At 49.7% G+C, this 21160-nt stretch overlaps 1 protein-coding gene across 1 annotated transcript in view; it reads right to left on the bottom strand.

Annotated features, from left to right (window-relative positions):
• The window catches only part of LOC135817859 (E3 ubiquitin-protein ligase HERC2-like), an 89938-nt gene that overhangs the window by 19988 nt on the left and 48790 nt on the right, over positions 1–21160 (bottom strand). Inside the window, exons 37-50 of the mRNA XM_065331142.1 lie at positions 18886–19038; positions 18329–18531; positions 17634–17839; positions 15022–15152; positions 13293–13514; positions 11179–11439; positions 9901–10229; positions 8079–8256; positions 7009–7262; positions 4638–4785; positions 3441–3995; positions 2993–3190; positions 2450–2596; positions 895–1182 (exon numbers count right to left, since the gene is read on the bottom strand). Coding sequence (XP_065187214.1) covers positions 895–1182; positions 2450–2596; positions 2993–3190; positions 3441–3995; positions 4638–4785; positions 7009–7262; positions 8079–8256; positions 9901–10229; positions 11179–11439; positions 13293–13514; positions 15022–15152; positions 17634–17839; positions 18329–18531; positions 18886–19038 — 3273 coding nt within the window. The remainder of the gene's footprint in view (positions 1–894; positions 1183–2449; positions 2597–2992; positions 3191–3440; positions 3996–4637; positions 4786–7008; positions 7263–8078; positions 8257–9900; positions 10230–11178; positions 11440–13292; positions 13515–15021; positions 15153–17633; positions 17840–18328; positions 18532–18885; positions 19039–21160) is intronic.

Genomic DNA, 21160 nt, shown 5'->3' with positions numbered 1-21160 from the left:
GCAGGGTGCAGGGTGCAGGGTCCAGAGTGCAGGGTGCAGAGTGCAGGGTGCAGGGTCCAGAGTGCAGGGTCCAGAGTGCAGGGTCCAGGGTGCAGGGTCCAGGGTGCAGGGTGCAGGGTCCAGGGTGCAGGGTGCTACCTTATCCATGAGATTCATGACTTAGTTGAGCAGCACTGACTGTAGTCACAGTGTAACTGTAGCTACTGTCGTGGACATGGAAATCCGGTCGCACGTCTAGCGGCCCCAAGGCGCTGGACATTCAGCCGTGGGTACTGTAAAAGCCATTATTCTAACAAGCGCATATATAACGATTTCCTAAAATTGACTGGTTTACGTGAACAAAAGGTAACGGTTCTCACGCATTCTCAACGCTCAATAGCAACAGTATTGTCTCGATTTCTGTATAACGATTTCTATTTTAACGACAGATCTCTCCTCGTTAACTCGTTAGAGTTAACACTTCGTTATATATATGGCTTTTACAGTAAGCAGTACACACATGCATTTATGCGCTGCAGGCTGTGCAGCACGCTGGTCGCATCGGATCAATATGACTTTGTGCACTACAGTCAACTTCGCTTATAACGACACTCGGCGGGGCATTAGAAAAGTGGCGTTATTCGCGAAGTGTCGTTATACCCGAAGTCTCATTCTATGTATTACAGTTGGATGGGACTTTGCTCTGGGCATGGAAATTCTGTCGTTATTCGCGAATTGTCGTTATATCCGCAGTCGTTATTAGCAAAGTTGACTGTACATTCTACGTTCTGTACGCGCTGAGGGTGCTGGCCCCGGTCATTTGACTGGATTTCCATGTCCTCGACAGCAGGTAACTGTAGTTAGTGTACAATGAGCTGAAGCTATCTATACATAGCATTCACAAACATTCCATACCAGAAATTGCTGGTCGGCGAGCTCATCCTGTGGCGACGTGCCCGGCATGACGGCATGCGCCGTGAAGCGAAAGCCCCAGGCGTTGATCGTGCCGTCGCTGCAGAATTTCCAGGAGAGCTCGCACCCCTGCACGACGAGCGGCGCTGTCCACATGGTGCCCTCGTGGCCGGAGCGAGTGGACACCACACTGCCCAGCGCGTCCGTGATGGTCAGGCGATCGTGGCCGTCTTCAGTGCGGCACTGCGGATCAAACTCAATGCGCAGTGCTTTGGCACCCGGGATGCGAACCTTGGAACAATGATCACACAGCAAGCAGAGAGGCATAATACAAAATATCAGTAATGAGTTTTTACACCAGCTGACTCCTCATCAACAAATGATAATGCGTAGCAGCACCAGTAGCCAAACTTATCACTCCGGAAGTATCACATGAGCATAGTGTTTACAAACCAAGGCCAACAAATACAATCATGTTCTGGAGTGCGTACATTCGACCCCGTAACGCAGCGGAATGTGATGCGCTTCACACTGTAGTGCGCGAAAGGAAATGTTTGCAAGTGGAGTCAACTTCAGAAGGCTTTTTTTCTACAGTTCTACATTTCGCACCGCGCCGGCTTACTTTTGCAATTTCACACCCATCGCGAAAATCGCAAACGATTCCAGATTGCAAAGGTTTCACGGTTTACAGTGGCCGGAAGGCATGATGTGCGTGGTGTGCATGATGTGAGCGTGCATGATGTGCGTGGTGTGCATGATGTGAGTGGTGTGCATGATGTGCGTGGTGTGCATGATGTGCGTGGTGTGCATGATGTGAGTGGTGTGCATGATGTGAGCGTGCATGATGTGAGTGGTGTGCATGATGTGAGTGGTGTGCATGATGTGCGTGATGTGCATGATGTGCGTGGTGTGCATGATGTGCGTGGTGTGCATGATGTGAGTGGTGTGCATGATGTGCGTGGTGTGCATGATGTGAGTGGTGTGCATGATGTGCGTGGTGTGCATGATGTGAGTGGTGTGCATGATGTGAGTGGTGTGCATGATGTGCGTGGTGTGCATGATGTGCGTAGTGTGCATGATGTGCGTAGTGTGCATGATGTGCGTGGTGTGCATGATGTGCGTGGTGTGCATGATGTGAGCGTGCATGATGTGCGTGGTGTGCATGATGTGAGTGGTGTGCATGATGTGCGTGGTGTGCATGATGTGCGTGGTGTGCATGATGTGCGTGGTGTGCATGATGTGCGTGGTGTGCAGGTCAAAGCCTCTCCTGTACTGAATGAGTTAGGTTACCACGGTTACTTGTACAGGCGCACGGCTCATGTTCTCTACGTAGCAGGCCGTACCCATGAACCGGCTACGATATACTCTTCTGCACAGTGTCAACGCAATCACCCCAGCAACACCACACCAGCATCACAGCATTAGTCTTTGCACGGGCAAGACATACATGACTATAATGTTCTCTACACGATAAACTCGACATGATCAGCGATGTGCAGTGCAAGCTACAGTGTAGTCACTAGGACACACGGGCAAGCAAACATCTTTAACAACATACCTTTCCAGTCAGGTTAGCATTGTGAGGATACGGGTGTGGTGATTCCTGCATGGTGGGCGCTGGCTGGTGGTACTGCTCCAGGAAGCGAGGATTGGCCACCGCGCCTTCCAACTCCCCGACGCACACACTCAGGAGACTCTCGCCGACCTAAGGAAGAAAGAAATTGGAGATGGACAAGTTAAGATCAAGGGAAGCCGTATGGCCTCTGATCGCTGCTATCAACAGTTTTACAGTGTCAAAAGAATCTGGTCATACTGTCTCCAACCAGACCGTACACAACTCATGCCCTCCTTCCTATCTTTGCACACTGCACACTGCACACGTGACTGAATAGCTATGTGTGTGCGCAACACGTGTATTCCAACGAGGGGATCAGTCAGCTATTCCCATAGTGTGCTCACTGGACAGAGTATTAGAAATGCACACAACATATCACCATGGGAAAGGAGAAGCATTCTGCTGAAGATCATCTTTGCAACTCGACAACCTCTGCCCGCTCTTTACAGCGTAGTGAGATGACAACGTGTAGTGCCGGGCACGTACTGTTTCATCGCTCTCCACCAGTGCCTCCAGCATTGAGGCTAGCGCTTCCACATCATCCGTGGCACAGCGATGTCCCACGGCCAGCTTGAGAAGGCTGACCAGCTGCGGCAAGCAGTCGGGCACAAGCCGTGCAACAAACGTGTCCATGTCACCAGCCGACAGCAGCTCAGCATGATGAGTGGGAGAGAGAAGATTTCGCTGCAAGCACGAAAGAATCACAATAGATGGTGAAACAGAGGCAGAGATCACCTCACTGGGAACACGATTTTCTTCTTAGGATAAAGAAATGAGATATACTTTTTTAAAGAGAAGGAGAAACAACATGTATGCAACGGCAACAGAAGGCTGACTGGGTACAAGGCAAACAAGCAGTGTGCAGGTATTGTGTGGATGCATCCAGACAGCATGTGTTCACAGTGGACCACAACATAACAACATAACAACATACCTGACCAGCAGCCACCATAGCGGAGCTGAACCGCTCCATCAACTGCTGCGAGTTGTGGGCTGGAGATGATGAGCGGGAGGTGGCTGCCGACACTGGCATGGCTGCGTTCGGCGCGGCCTCCACTTTGGACAATGCTGCTATCATGCAATGGCGGGCAGTCATGATCTGCAGGCCCAGAGCAATGTCCTTCAATGCCTGCATCTGCTGCTCGCCGGCCGGCTGGCTCAGCAGGTTACGTTCAAGGAGGGCACGCAGTCGACGGACCGGCGTCTCGGACTTCTCTGCGGTGTCCTCACCGCTGGTCTCAAGGCCTAGTGGGTTGTTGTTGGTTACAAAGACGACGGGAGAGAAGCGATTGACGGCCTCCTCACTCTTACCCGCCAAGCGAGACATGACCGGCGGAGGTGCCTCGGCAAAGGCAATGCAGTGCGACGAGCCGCACGCTATGCCGATCACCTTCAGGCTCGACGTCTCCTCAACCAGCCGCGGCTCGTCGTACATGTCCACCTGGCGATTGCCTTGCTGCCCATGATCGTTGTCACCCCACGTGTACACCTGAGCATAGTACAGCACACAGCACGATGTTTTCTTCTGGTCTCACACGCCAATGAGATGCCTGGCTAAAAATTTCAAAGTATAAGTGCAATGCGTGCCCGCCTTTCTAGTGTTCTGCCGGGAGACGGGTTCATTGTACCCTCACACCTCAGAAGTACACATAGCTACTTCGAAGTACACATAACCACACAGACAGAACAGACTTGATCATGGTGCACCTGAATACCCAAAATCCAGCTTCAGGTTCATGAAATAAGGCGAGTTGACACTAGTGCATGGGCTCACAGCCCAATCCGACTGCATACTGCAAATGACAGCTCAGTCTCAGTGGATTGCAGCAGGCCAGACGGTGCTCGGGGTTGTTGAGCCAAGGTGCATGAATACGCGACCATGCAGCTAGAACTGCCCACATTTTTCAGCACATGTACGCCACTTGAACATGCTGCTGTGAGCGCTGCACATGTCTTGGGGGGTTGGATGTACAGTTAACTCACACCATGCAACTACATGTACATACCCACTAGCCATCATAAGATTACTTATGCCAGTACCAAGACATGAAGTGCCCCCCCCCCCCTTGTTAACTCACACCATAATACTACATGTACATGTATAGCAAACGTCCATCATAAGATCACTTACCCGGCCATCATCCGTCAGTGCCAAGACATGAAGTGCTCCAACAGCCAGCTGGACTACCTTCTTGCCGACAAGTCCACCTTTGACCTTGACCGGCTTGCGTACATGACTCTGCACTGGCAGACCGAGGCGACCGAAGTCGAACTTGCCCCTGCAGCAACACCAGAGCGTTAGCATCGTGATATGTACACAAGCACATGAATGTGCACACAGGCACACACACACACACACACGCACACATGAATAGACCAGCACATGTATGCATGCAGAGAGACAGAGAGACAGACAGACAGACAGACACACACACACACACACACACACACACACACACACACACACACACACACACACACACACACCATATACCACACACACACACACACACACACACACACACACACACACACACACACACACACACACACACACACACACACACACACACACATACACACACACACACACACACACACCTGGTCCTGGTAAACACTGCCATTACGGTCACGTGTCCCCTTACGGGGCCGACAATATAGAACGACGAGCGGGACCATGTTCGAGAGAGCCATCTCCAGCAGCTATGGCTCTGGCTTATCATCGGAAACGATTCCTCTCACGGCTTCCGCTAGAACTGGTCCATCACTCTCCACAACAGAGCGAACATTCCATGAGCCAACGCTCAGAGTCGTTCCAAGTCGTCGTCTTCGTGCGGTAGTTTGCCCCACTCGCGGGCTTGCAAAGCCTCGCGAAGGACTCCGAGGTGGGGGCGACGAGGAGAGTGTCGGCATCGTAACTATCCGACCAAGTCTCCTGTCGGTGAATACCCCACCTCAGGCACTGTTGGCCTGGACGGCTGGGGACACCCCAGGCCGTCCACACCGGCAAGAACAAGCACGGACGGAGGCCAGAAACAAGAGCCCGGAAAAGTACAACCGTCCTCCACCAGAGCAGAGAACACACACACACACACACACACACACACACACACACACACACACACACACACACACACACACACACACACACACACACACACACACACACACACACACACACACACACACACACACACTTGTACTTGTTGCTCACTGCCAAAACTGGTCACGTGGGTCTCCCCGGGAGAGGGGAGAGAGACTCAAAAGGAATCTTGGAAAGATGACTCAATTGGCTATTGAACCGCCCAACGGCCGAAATCCCCTGAAATCCTCAAAACTCTGAGTGGACTTGAAAATGATCCCACTTATGGGCTCACCACACCACACCTCACACACACACACACACACACACACACACACACACACGCACACACACACACACACACACGTGCACACACACACACACACACACGTGCACACACACGTGCACACACTCGTGCACACACTCGTGCACACACTCGTGCACACACTCGTGCACACACTCGTGCACACACTCGTGCACACACTCGTGCACACACTCGTGCACACACTCGTGCACACACACACACACACACACACACACGGATCTTGGACGCGCTGCCATATTCAGGCTATGCGGACCCCATGGGGGGTTGAGCAGGTTCGGAACAGTAGGGGCGATGACGGGATAGGTCCTGTGGTCTACTGAAACGCCGACCGCAATTGCAAACTATGCAGAAGGAGCTATGGTCTGTGTTGTTTGCTCTGGCCGAGCCACGGCTGCACTTGTGACGTTTCATGCCTTGGCGCGATAGCACACAGCGGTTGCAGCGGGCGCAGTGGAAGCTGCAGCGTTTGCAGGATATATTGTTCGTAACCGGTGACTCAAGTGTGTCAGAAGATGCCTCTGCTGGTGATGTTGCTGGCGAGCACTTGTGTCGGGCAAATCCACCCTTGCTCCGCAACCATCTGTCGCACTGATCGCAGTGACAGCTTCCTGGCTGTTGGCTTACGGGTAGGGCACGCGTAGCTGTACACTTGTGTCGCTTCCTGTCACTTACACGACTGAAGGAGTGGTGACAAGTCTGGCACACAACCGGTGATGGTTGAGGCCTGTTCTGCTTGTCTGGCAGACAACGGTAAGCCTTGCGCCATTTGGAGCGAGAAGAGGTGGCCACTTCATACCAGTCGTCAAGTGGTTTGACGTCACACGCATACACACACACACACACACACACACACACACACACACACACACACACACACACACACACACACACACACAGGGCGAGGCTCTGTCTCTGAGAACATGGCGACTTACAAAAAAACTAGCCCAAGCAATGTACAAGAGGTACTAATAACGTGGTTTCAACTCGGAACAAACTTTTAAAACTACATGTACACAACGCCAGAAGCAGTCAGTGAACCTACTCTCATTCATAACTCTAGAGTCTGAAAGAGAGAGGTATGCCATTGCTACTAACCAAGTCCACACGCCACCCTCACTGGACAGTGCTGCGGAAAACTGAGCTCCGCAGTACACCTTGACAATCTTCTCGTTTTGCAGACCCTCGATGAGCATTGGGCGGCTGCAATGCTCGCTGCCGCCCAAGCCAAGTTTACCAAAGTCGCCGTCACCCCAGGCGTATATTGCTCCCGACTCGGTGCAGCACACGGTCTGGGCATCACGGCTGCCACACGCTACGTCCACCACACGCAACCCGTCCAGCGCCCCAACCTGGCCACACATACACATACATGTACATACACACACATGCACACACGCATGCACACATATGCACATGCACATACGCATGCACACACGCATGCACGCATGTACACACATGCACATACGCATGCATGCATGCACCCATGCACACACGCATGCACACGCGCACACACACACACACGCGCGCACACACACACACGCGCACACACACACACACACGCGCACGCACACACACACACACGCACACACGCACACGCACACACACACACACACACACACACACACACACACACACACACACACACACACACACACACATGGAACAACAACATGATATTCAAAACAGTTTTCACTCTCAATACCAGCTCAACCTAGCCAAGCAGCCATGAAGGGAGATCATGTTCAAATCGTTTGTTCCGTACACTTTTAGTTTTAAAGCATAAGCAACCATTGTAGTGAAGAGCACACATTCAACATTGCATTTTCACCTTAAGCTTTTCATGTTTGTGTGTGTGTGTGGGGGGGGGGGGGGGGGAGGACAAGGTCGCTTGTACGGGCAATAACAACGTAAGGATTGTGCAAGGAACAGAGAACCGAAACAAATACCCAGTAGCCAGATCATCTAGTCGGTGATTGCAAGTCACAACTCAACCACGCCGGACACAATGATGCACAGTTGCCTGCCAACATGCACACCAATATGCATTCTCCTACACACGCTTGGCTAGGACAGACATGATGCACATACACGTGTGCCCACACACGTACCCAGGCGCACGCATACAGAATCAGGGGAAGAATACCGTTACCGCGGCCGGCACTGACCTTGTTTGGCACGGAAATGGTGTCATTCGAACCGTGGCCGAGCCGTCCGTAGTCACCCATGCCCCAGGTATACAGATCCCCGTTGTCCAGGATGCAGGCGCTGTGCGAGCTACCCGCCGAGATGCCCACGACGCGCTTGCTTTTTAGCGCCTCGATCTGCTTGGCACTGCAACGGGTTCTAAAAATAAAAATCATGAGGAGACATACAGTATGTGTGCATGTCAACATGAATGGCAAGGCAATCAAGCAAAAGCAGCTACAGGTGGAGTAAGCCAGGGGCGCGTTTGGTTGGTCCGAACTAGAACAGGATTCACCAGAACAGCGCGTTTGGTTGGGACTGCACCTGTTCTGGGTCGGCCAGAACATGTTCTGCTTGCTCCGGCCTTGAGGCCGGAGCAGACCGAGCAGTTTCACTTTTTCACAGTGAAACCTGGCGGGAACATCGATTTTGGTCCCAAATGATCACGTGCATACACTTTTGGGGTGGACTCGTTGTACCGTACAAAGTGACCATGGTGACCCATACACATTTTGAAGAATGCACCAAGTTTGGCACATTTCTCCACAAAAATGTGCTCTGTTTCTGGAGTACCGTTTGGTTGGCATGAGGCTGCTCCATGTGCACCAGCTGTTCGATCCTGTTCTACAGTTGTGGCAAGTGAAATCCGACACTTGGCATAAGGGACTGCACCAAGCAGTCTGCAGCCCCTGCAGCCCTGCATACGTACAGTACATGTGTTACATACAACTTTATCTGTCTGATGACAAAACTCGTACTCATCACAGTCAAGGTTCAAAAGGTGCTGGCAAATATGAATGGGGATTGGATACCAGTACTCTTTATGTGTACCATATTTGTGAACTGTGTGTATCTACGCTGTGACCTTTCGATCTGTTTGGGATGCATACGGCTCTATAGTACAAATTAGGTGCAGTGCATTACATCATTGGTGTCCATTTGTGGCGCTTTCCCCTATGGCAAGTGTCGGATTTCACTTGCCACAACTGTAGATCGTACCAACCAAACGCACCCCTAGTCTCCAATGAAATCATTTTTTTTAAATTTTTTTTATTCAACATCTTATGGCTTCCGATGGCAGCCAAAAACGGGAAGATGCGGGTGATAGCCAACCATGGTAAAAGAAGGAGAAGATTATATACATGAAAAGGAAACAGCCGAACAGCTTTATTGATTAGTTTTTTTCTTCATTATTGCACAAAAGAATACAGGATGCACGACGTGTTGGTCCACACCCAGTCAGAGTCTTGACATATCAAACAGGACTTGTACTTTAAACACTTTTCGTCGATATCATGTAATTAGGCAATTATGGACTCGGATGGATAGTGCAACTTGTAGTTCCTTGGTACTTTTTCTTTTCTATAAATTAGGCAAATTGTGCCTGTTTGCTCATCGACTTTTAAATGTTGTGGGCTAACAGGCACACCTCAAATTGCACTGCTTTCTACACCCTACTCAAAATTCTTTTATTCATTCGACGTTTCGGTCTATGACCATCACCAGAAAATTATTTACAAAAAAAACTTGATGACTGCAGCTTGTTTATACAGCCAAGTCAGAGCTGGCAAAGCACACATCACCATGGCAACCTATCAAGAGTACAGTACTGCCGGTCGCTGAAGAACGCAACGCCGAAGGACGACCAGGCTAGAATTTCACCAAGCACAGCAGACCAATGTATACACGGTGACTCAACTGTGCATAGACTACAATTCATGCAAGTAAGAACGGTCTAGGCTAAGAGGCTGACCCCCTCCCAGTACTGCAGTTCTTCAGCGACAAACAGTCCTGTCCACTCACTCCCTATCTCCATGGCCTAGCTTGCCGTCATCGCCTTCTCCCCACGAGTACACGGCGCCGTCCGTCGTCATTGCCAGCGCGTGGCGGCCGCCAGAGTGGATGTCCACTTTGCTCACCACGGCGCTGACTGGCAGGCCGGCCACGGGCTGCGGAGGGTACACGATGGTGCGTTCCGCCGTGACCGCTCCGATGCCAAGTCGGCCATGCTGGCTCTCACCGCATGCCACCACACGGCCACCGCTTGTCAGAATCAGGAGGCACTTTGATCCACCGGAGAACTGTGTGACGTCGATAGAAGACAACGTCTGGCACTTGGTAGGAACTTTCACCTGCAGACACACACACACACACAGACACACAGACACACACACACAGACACAGGCACACACAGACACACACACACACAGACAGACATATACACACACACACACACACACACAGGCACACACACAGACACACACACACACACACACACACACACACACACACACAGAGACACAGACACAGACACACACACACACACACACACACACAGACAGACAGACACACACACACACACACACACACAAAGACAGACAGACACACACACACACACACACATACAGACATATACACACACACACAGACAGACACACAGACAGACAGACACACACACACACACACACATACAGACATATACACACACACAGACAGACACACAGACAGACAGACACACACACACACATACACAGAGTAAATACACACATACAGTAAACACACACAAGGGCAGGTATACACATGAGCGCACATACAGTGTACAGTCAACTTCACTAATAACGACTGCGGATATAACGACAATTCGCGAATAACGACAGAATTTCCATGCCCAGAGCAAAGTCCATTCTACCTGTATGTATATAATGAGACTTCGGGTATAACGACACTTCGCGAATAAGGACACTTTTCTGATGCCCGGGCGAGTGTCGTTATACGCAAAGTTGACTGTACACCCAGCCATGTCCTCCAGAGAGTGAGCACTTCACAAAGCCTGGAGATTTATAGCCGCCTGTGCACACATACGTAACATGCACGCACTATTTGTGCCAAAATGTTAAAATTCTCGGTATCATCCAGCCGACCCTGAGCACTGGTCCAACTACCGAAAACAATGAAGCTACAATCTAATGCGGCTACGGCATGCGTGCCAAGATCTGGAGTTTGCCATTTCCATGGATGGATATAAGCAAAAAACACAAAAATACAGAAGATTGAAAATAAGAAGGTTCTTGCCCCTCCCACCTTTGATCCTTGAACACCGCCAAGCTGATCCTTGTCATTCAGACCCCACACAAAAACTTCACGATGACAAGGCTCCTTCAGATTCAACTTGGTCACATGATCTACTAGTGGATCGGAAGATTTCGCCTGCAATCCGCCCAGAGGAGCACGGAAGTCGAACACTAACTCGTTCTCTTGTTGATACGGATGGCAGAGTAGCTCTATACCGGTGATACGACACTCGTTGTTGCACTCTAGTGTGATGCGCAGAAAGCGGTTACACTGCAACAACAACAACGCCAACACGTGCACGCGCATAACACCCACACGCACGCACACACACACACACACACACACACACACATACACACACACACACACACACACACACACACACACACACACATCATTAGAAGAACAGTGTAGATCACAACTTCTCTACTTCTTATGCAGCACGGTTGTTGTAGAAGCGTGGTCAGTACGTTGCATTACCGTGAAGGGGTGGCCACCTCTCCCAACACCCACCCCCACTACCTATACAACGGTGTTGCTCAATGAAATCCAATCACGCACTGTAAGACCAGCTATTTTAACGTCAATCAAAGTTAACGATCTCCGGATTTTTGTGGGTTAGCGAGGTGAAATTCTAACGAATTCCGTCTCATGTACTCGTTTTGTACATATCGACTTCAAATGTTGACGGATTTTTTAAATTCGTTAAATCGTTAGAATTAAGGGGCCGTCCGTAAATATCGAACTTTTTTCACCAAATGAATTATTTTAGTTTAGACCCAACCCCTCCCTCCCTCCCCCTCAGAACGTAAAAATTGTTGACATATACATGCATATACAACAAAAGCCGCAAGTGGACACTGCTCCTATGGCCATGTACATGTATCGAAATTTTCTGAAACGAAATTGGTCAACCCCCTCCCACCCCATAACGAAATTATTTCGTTTCGTGAAAAAAGTTCGATAATTATGGACGACCCCTTTAAAATGCTCGCTAACATTACTGGTCCTACAGTAAGCGAACCAGTGTCGTGTGCTTTGCAGCCGCAGATCTGTGAACACTGGGTTGTGCACTGGTGGTGGAGGGCCAGGAGTTGTTTACGAAATCGGAGTTGGTTGAGCAGCACTGTAGAAAGCGCTGCGCCGGAAGATTGCGCAAAGCGCAGGGCAGGGCCGTAGCAGGCGGTCCGGCAGGTCCGGCAGCTGCCGGACCAATATTCGGCCAAAAAAAAAAAAAAAAAAAAAAAAAAAAAAGGAGCTCACACATGTAAGCAGCTCAGGATGTCCACCCATGATGTGTGCAATAAGTAGAGGTAGTGAGGTATACATGTACATGTGTATAAGCAAGTAAGTAGAGGTAGTAGATTCTACATGGTAATAGCAAGAGGACACTACAACATCGAGTGATTACTTTGAAGTTTGAACTCTAGTTGTACTCAAGTACATGTCATGTACATGTTGTTGCGAATACCATGTACATAGATCTATGTGGGTGTTGTTCTCTACTTTATGACCTCCTGCCATTCCTTCATTGCGATGTCCTTTCTCCTCCTCCAAGGGACCAAAGGTCCATTTTTGGTTCTTTTATCACATGCGTTCAGATACTGTTGCTATGCCTTCATAGGCTTCAACAAGTTCTGTTTGGACGGACACAACATGCTGATGCCCTTTTTTCTGACTCATGCAGAACATCCTTCTTCCTTTTCTCGCCCTATGTCACTCTGCATGGTCACAATTACATACAGTCATGTACATACTGGTACACGTACAATTATGTACATTTTGTACCTGTACAATGTACATGTACCGGCATATGTACCGGCATATGTACCGGCATATGTACCGGCATATGTAGGAGTGTGGGCTCGGGGGGGGGGGGGGGGCATCGAGGTCGGATCTTGCCGGACCAACCAATATGGGGCTGCTACGGGCCTGCAGGGCAAAACGGTTGTAGTGCTGAGTCACGCCAGCACGAGCCTGCCGACCTGATCTAGACTGCAAGAACATCATCCACAGTCAGACAGGAGCTTTGCTACAGTAATGAATGGAATTTGCGAGGCGGACATGAAATGCTGGAGCAACAAAACAACAATATAACGAATCTAGAAATTTCCCACACAAACCTTTTCAGTTGAATCAAACAAGACGACCTCCTGCAGGTCACCCGGCCTGGTGTGGGCAAGTTCCTTTGCAAAATCCACTCTCCCGATCTCCTCGGTCAGCAGGCCGGCACTGAAGCCGGTGCAGACAATGGCTGTGCGTGGCCTATTGGTGCTAGTGTTGTTCACTGTCATCGTGACCATCTTGAGTGAAGTGCCATGTTTGAGCTCCAGATCAATCCAATGCTGCAGGAAAGTAAAACCAACAGCAATTGCAATAGCAGCAGCAGCAGAACAAGCAGTGGCAGCAGCAGCAGCAGCAGAACAAGCAGTGGCAGCAGCAGCAGCAGAACAAGCAGTGGCAGCAGCAGCAGAACAAGCAGTGACAGCAGCAGCAGCAGCAGCAGCAAAACAAGCAGTGGCAGCAGCAGCAGCAAAACAAGCAGTGGCAGCAGCAGCAGCAAAACAAGCAGTGGCAGCAGCAGCAGAACAAGCAGTGGCAGCAGCAGCAGCAGAACAAGCAGTGGCAGCAGCAACAGCACAATGCCCACCAGGTCACATCGAGTGATGAATGTTGACAGTGCAGACAAGAACAGTGTTACTCTGGAAGCTCAACCGAACGGCAACACGGATGTGTGCCAGTATGCCACGCTGAATGCAACGTTTGTGATTAAACTCACACAATACATCTCTCGGTAGGCTGCTCTGGTGCTGCTGCATCACGGATCACTCGCTACTTTTCGTAGTTGGACCACTCTGGCGCTAGAGCAGCGAGTCATCTTTTAAAAATACCTGTGATGCCACCTTTGCACTATGGCTGGTAGCTCGGCTTACTTATAGCTCGTAGCTGTACTGATGAGGCCTGGGTGGCCGAAACAGCTTGCTGTCTACAGCATTGGGTACATCCAAGTATTACCGCAGCAACGTTCCACAATGGTCGTCCTTTTACCAGACGGAGCGTGTGCTACAGACTAGAGTACAGCGGCCCAGAAACAGCGTCTGGATTATACCAGCCTTCAAAGCACATCACATCACCTGCTGGCATACTAGTAGATGATCCAGGAACTCGTGTGCGTGTTGTACAGCTAAAACAAGTATTTCTTATCGATATACAGTAAAACCTGTCAAGGCGTCCACTCGGATAAGGCGACCACCTGTCCTAGAAGACCACCGCAACCAGGACCAAGGGATGCTATTTCCAGTCAAATTACCCTGGATAAGGAGACCACCTGGTAACAGAGACGACGTTTTGAAGGTCCCTTGAGCGGTCGTCTTAGACCGGTTTCTCTGGACTGGCACTAGTATAGTGCACACTGGGGAGATACTGTAGAACGGGTAATTTTAGCGACATAAAAACCCTAGCGAATGTAGCGATCTACTCATTTTCGCTAAAGTTTCAAGTCGCTAATCCGTTGAGACATTAGTAGTGCACTGGTGATCCGTGAGTGAAATCGCTGCAAATCGCTAAAATAAAACGTCGCTAACCGGTTGACAATGGGGAAAACCCTAAAATTAATAGTGGCTAAAATTACCCGTTCTACAGTATACCCGAGAGTAGTACATGCAGAAAGTGCACTGCGCTTCAGCAAATACGCTAGATCTACACTACTACTGCCCTTCATCGACAAGCAGATACTACTGACTGTGCTGCCATGCAGATGACACATGCAAACAGCGCTATGTCCAATGGTGATAAACAAGGGAAAGAGAACAAGACCAGCTATACGCATGGGCGTAGGGACAGGTACAGTACCTTCCTTGTGTCCTTCGCTCCGACCCAGAATGTTAGGGGATTATCGTCGTACAGGTTGGACATAGAGCTAGTGTTGGAAGACACTTGTACCTTCTCCACGCAGCGGTTGAAGTCCGCTATCAGCAGTTTCCCTGAAGACGCCACATGGCCGCACATGAGTTCATCATGCACACAACCGCAACACGCACGCGAATCACGCATGGCCAGCAGCAGCAGTGTGTTGTGTGCGTGCATGCGTGTGTGTACATGTGTGCACGTGTGCGTGCGTGCGTGTGTATGTGTGAACATCAACATCAGCGATCAAGTACACTTCCAGAGCTCGTCCACATGGGACATCCACAGATTCCTGGACACATTTCAACATACACGTACGCATGCCAATACAGTAAACCCTCCCCTAATCCGGGCAGGGTGGGACCGAGCACTGCCCGTAACTCCCCTAATCCGGGCAGGTTGGGACCGAGCACTGCCCGTAACTCCCCTAATCCGGGCAGGTTGGGACCGAGCACTGCCCATAACTCCCCTAATCCGGGCAGGTTGGGACCGAGTACTGCCCGTAACTCCCCTAATCCGGGCAGGTTGGGACCGAGCACTGCCCATAACTCCCCTAATCCGGGCAGGTTGGGACCGAGCACTGCCCGTAACTCCCCTAATCCGGGCAGGTTGGGACCGAGCACTGCCCGTAACTCCCCTAATCCGGGCAGGTTTGGGACCGAGCACTGCCCGTAACTAGGAATTGCCCATGACTCACAACACTGAAAACATACATACTTACTGCACGCAAGTAAACATTTCTTTAGGCCAATCAATAGGTTTCGGGGCCGTTTTTCGTTGAATACTGTAAGTCTATAAATTTTCGGCCTATTCAAATTTCGGCCTCCCAGGGCTAAAACCCAGTTTGGCCGCATCAAATTTTCGGCCTGTACTGCTGCTGCCTGTATACACTGTCACACTGAACCTTGCAAAACAAAATTCCGGCTGGAACAAATTCTCGGCCAAACAAGACCAGGCCGAAAATAGCCGAAAATGAATATGCGCCGAATATTTGTTGACCTACAGTAGCCAATATTAATAGGACTCTATATGGGTCAGAAACGTGCCCGGTAGACAGACGCGCCCGGATTAGGGACGATTGGATTAGGTTTTTTTTACTGTACTCGTCAGGCAGTTTAACCCTTTAGGGCCCACAATTATTTCAAGAAATGCACTGCATACGCGAGCCCGGGTACTTATTTGGTCGTAACTTTGGTGTCCTTTGGCCGATTTTGGTGATCTTGGGCTTTCTGGAAAGCTCTTGGCCAGAGGAACACAGCGATAGCCAGCAATACATCACTCGATCCACAGAACCAGCGCCGCAGCGCGATACGGCGCTCCAAAGCCAGCATTGCGAGCGCCCAACTCAAATTCTCTGCCATTTCAACAAATTGCATCGCAGATCGCTCAAATTTTTTTACTGGAGAGCTGAGAAACACGCCTTTGCGATGACGTGAACTATCTGTAGCTGCGTGGGCCGCGAGTCAGGGGAAACCCCTAAAAACGAGTTCAAAATGCACGCGCTCGAGTTGACTCTGCTGAGCGAATTTAGTTCGAGTCTCGTATCTCCGCTCTCCGAACTCGGATCGCTTTCGGGTTTTTTCGAGCCGACATCTGAGACAATTCTAATGTCGATAGCCCTTTCGATTGTCCGATTTGGTCAAGGGGCGGCCGAGTTACGCCAGGTTGCGCTTTGAAAAGTATGCACTGTACACTGGTACGGATATATCCGTACTATGGGCCTCAAAGGGTTAAAGGTACAGTCAGACCTCGTTAGTACGAACTTCAAGGACCGAACAAGTTTGCTTGTCTCATCGGGAGTTCTTATTATCCAGACCTGACACGAAAATTGATTATTATATGCGTATCATAAGGATTGTATTTATGTGAAGGTGCATGCTGTGGCAAATGTATAACATTTTTTTCATAACATTACCCCAGCAACAGATAAGTACAATGTGCAATGAATTCATGACAGCATGTCCTCCGCCTTGTAACATATTTTGCCAGTACAAGAGGTCTCGGCAATCGGAAAAAAACTACAGCCAGTGCACCCACGGGGACCGAAAGTTCGTACTGCACGCTGATTTTGTTCAAATCACGCTTGAAATTAGTTCGTCTTCGCGAAATTTCGCCATACAGAAGTTCGTCGTAAACGAATAATTTTGACTTGATATGATGCCTGGCCAACCCTGGGACTGGCCCTAGTTCGTACTAAAGGAAAGGTCGCCTTATCAGTGTTCGTTCTAATGAGGTTTGACTGTACACGTGTGTGGCCTGCCATACACATGTCAAATGTAGCATGGAGACCCGGAAGAGACTTAAACAAACACATGTACTGAAGTACCCTAAATGCAGAATATTTGGCAAGTCTCATACTCTGGCATACGCATGGAACTCAATGCTTCTGACATTTCCATCGACCACAATTACTAGTTAGGCTCCGCAGACTTCACTGCAACTGTACATTACTTATGTCGTGACCCGAAGTTTGAAGGCGGACCACGCGGCAGCTGGTGAAGACAGCCAGGCATCTACCAGAAACCTTAGCCACACAGATCCGCTAATGCATATCTTACCCACTTTGGGGTGGCCGAGCATGTACCTGCGCACCATCAAGGCCACGCAGCGCCCCTGCTCCTTGCCAGGGTCCGCGTGCGCAAAGAACTCGGACACGCGCAGCGGGTTCTTCGATGCCCAGAAGCAGGGCTTGCACAGGTTAAAGTCAGTGTGCTTGCGACTGAAGCGAGGGCCGATGATGGGCGACATCTCGCAACGGTCACAACTGAAGGAAACACAGATGGAATAAACACATACAAGAGAATGTTGGAGAGTGTTTCTAGACATGATACGTCGCTGTGTCTTCAGTCTAGCCCGTTTCATCCTATCCGTCTTTTTCAACACGCATGATAGAGGCGTGAAACTTGGCAACACATAATTTCTGGAAGGCAACCCTTGATACACATTGATCCCATCGATCGATCAATCGATCAATCGAGAGAGAGAGAGAGAGAGAGAGAGAGAGAGAGAGAGAGAGAGAGAGAGAGAGAGAGAGAGAGAGAGAGAGAGAGAGAGAGAGAGAGAGAGAGAGAGAGAGAGAGAGAGAGAGAGAGAGAGAGAGAGAGAGAGAGAGAGAGAGAGAGAGAGAGAGAGAGAGAGAGAGAGAGAGAGAGAGAGAGAGAGAGAGAGAGAGGATACCGAGAGACAGAGATAGACACACACAGCGAGAGAGAGAAACATATATGTACAGGCTATATCAACTCATCATTCCAACCTGAACGTCAGATGGATGGCAGGGGCCTTCTCCAGGTCGTAAATACAGCAGTAGCGGCCGGGTTGATCATCAAAGCTCACGATGCACTGTGACGATCCGTCCGAGGGCAGCTTCATCAACTTACCACGGCTCTTGTGAGTAATGTTCCCCCACGCCCGGGAGTCCATGTGGATCCAAGATCGCACCCGCACAGGGTCACACACCTACGAACAAACAGAAGAAGAAAACAATAGAAAGGTCCTTGTAGATCCGGTGAGGTCAAATGGAGAGATAACTACTAACTACTACAGGTAGGGTAGGATGAATCAGGGGCGGATCCGGGGGGCGGCGGATCCGGGGGGGGGGGGCGGGGGCGGATCCGGGGGCGGATCCGGGGGGGCGGATCCGGGAGGGGGTACCTAAATTTTGCAAATGTGCTACCGGAAAACGTATGCATGCACATGTACATGCATCAGCTATCCCGTTTTGGCTAAACTGGAACCCCCCTGTAGAGATTTCTGTATCCGCCCCTGTGAATGAAGACATATCGCTACGCTTGGAGCACTCCGAGCACTCACCTTAACACGGTAATGTCTGTCTAACGGATTGTGCACAAGCTCCAGTGCACGGATGTTGACCAACTTTTTCTGGGTGCCTCTGCGCGCAAGTCCCTCCATCATAAACTTCACCCTGACTTTCTCGCCTACCACCACTTCACCACCGTCACCTTGCTGCAGTGCAAACAATGTGAGAAACACGGCGGGTCATGTACATGCATACGAACAATAATAAGAGGATGAAAAAAGTGTTTTTACTCCGAGTTTCACGCACTAAGCGATCATCAGAAAACAGTGATGAGTAAATCCGGATACTGGTTTATATACCCACAAGCAAAAGTGTAAATGACAGCAGTCGTGACAGATTGCATCATGGCGTACATTTAAACGGTGCAAATGACAGCAGTGGTGAAAGGTATCACTTCAAGTGACAAGCACTGGAGCTGGCTGTCTCCTACTTGATTAGGTGATGCCTGCGGATGGTTTGAAGTGTTTGGCCACTAGCTGGAGGAAGCGATGTCCGACGTCAATGGAGACGTTCTTGCTAAACGGTGGATTGAACCAATGATGTTCCGGTTACGATTCCTTTTCTTCTTATTTTTTTTGTCCCGTCAGTTTTACGCCCATCAAAGCACTGTACGTTCTCCCGGTATCCATTCTCTCTCAGTGCGTCACTGTAGATCGGAGTCGCACCTCTGAACACGTCCTCATCATTGGAAATGTCTGTTAGTCTTCTGCTGATCGATGCAGGTAGGTTCTGGATGATTGTAGGTGGATGACTTGACTGGTAGTTGTTATACATCGGCTTGTCGTTCGGTTTCCGGTAAGGACAGTACTTTCCGATGGTCAGGTCCAATGTCACGTCCAGAAAGTCGACTCTCTTCAGGTTTGTCTGTATCGTTATTTTCAGTCCGACGTTCTGGAATATTGTGGTCATCTCCTTTCTTATTCGGTCAGCTTCATGTCCCGACACATTCCTGAACAGCTAGTGGCCAAACACTTCCCTAAAGGCTCAAGTCTCAACAAAATCTTCAACCGTAACTCGGTAAAAGTTAGCCACAGTTGTATGCAGAATATGGCCACCATCATCAAACAACACAATAACACGATCCTACGACCCAAGAAACAAGCCAACGGAGGGTGACAACGACACCAGGACTTGTAATTGTTCGAAGAAAGAAATACGTCCATGCGAATGGAGCGTGTCTAACGGAGAGCATTTTGTATAAGGCAAGAGTCACCACAGGTACAGAGAAGAAGGAATATACTGGATTAACAGCAACAACATTCAAACAACGCTACTATAACCACCAATCATCATTCCGCCACAGACAACACGAGAAGGACACCCGCCTATCGCAGTATGTCTGGGTCAAGAAGGATGAAGGGAAGCCATGCAGCATTCACTGGGCAGTACACTGCAAAGCGGTGGCCTACAGCAACAAAAGCAAAAGGTGGAACCTATGCCTGGCGGAAAAATTAGCAATCGCGCAAGCACCCAAGCACCTCTCTCTCTCAACAAGAGGAGTAAGCTTGTGTCAAAGTGTCGCCACGAGAATAAGTACTACCTTCGGAACTTCAAACCATCCACAGGCATCGCCTAATCAAGTAGGAGACGGCCAGCTCCAGTGCTTGTCACTTGAAGTGATACCTTTCACCACTGCTGTCATTCGCACCGTTTAAATTTACGCCATGATGCAATCTTTCACGACTGCTGTCATTTACACTTTTGCTTTGTGGGTATATAAACCAGTATCCAGATTTACTCATCACTGTTTTCTGATGATCGCTTAGTACGTGAAACTCGGAGTAAAAACACTTTTTTCATCCTCTTATTATTGTCTGAACTAGCTCTGCCTTTCGGTATTGAGCACTATATTGGACAGCCTGGAACCTCTCTGTTTTACATGCATACACATACACATGAACGCACGCTTTCCAATCACTCTATGACCCTCGCTTCTAAACAAAATACTGCCTTTTCATGGATGAGTTTTTGCAATATAAGATACACATATAATGTACCCATGTCGAAGGAAACGAGGACTGAAAAATGCACCCGTTGAGTGGTAGGAACATACAAAGGCGACAGCACATCAGTATATAAACGCACACACACACACACACACACACACACACACACACACACACACACACACACACACACACACACACACACACACACACACACACACACACACACACACACACACACACACACACACACACACACACACACACACCCACACACACGCATACGCACATGCACACGCACATACAAGGGAAATGAGAGAGA

This window comes from Sycon ciliatum, chromosome 1 (assembly GCF_964019385.1).
Source record: "Sycon ciliatum chromosome 1, ocSycCili1.1, whole genome shotgun sequence".
Classification (NCBI taxonomy): Eukaryota; Metazoa; Porifera; class Calcarea; order Leucosolenida; family Sycettidae; genus Sycon; species Sycon ciliatum.
The sequence above is the reverse complement of the archived record's forward strand: the minus strand, read 5'-3'. Positions and strand labels throughout refer to the sequence as shown.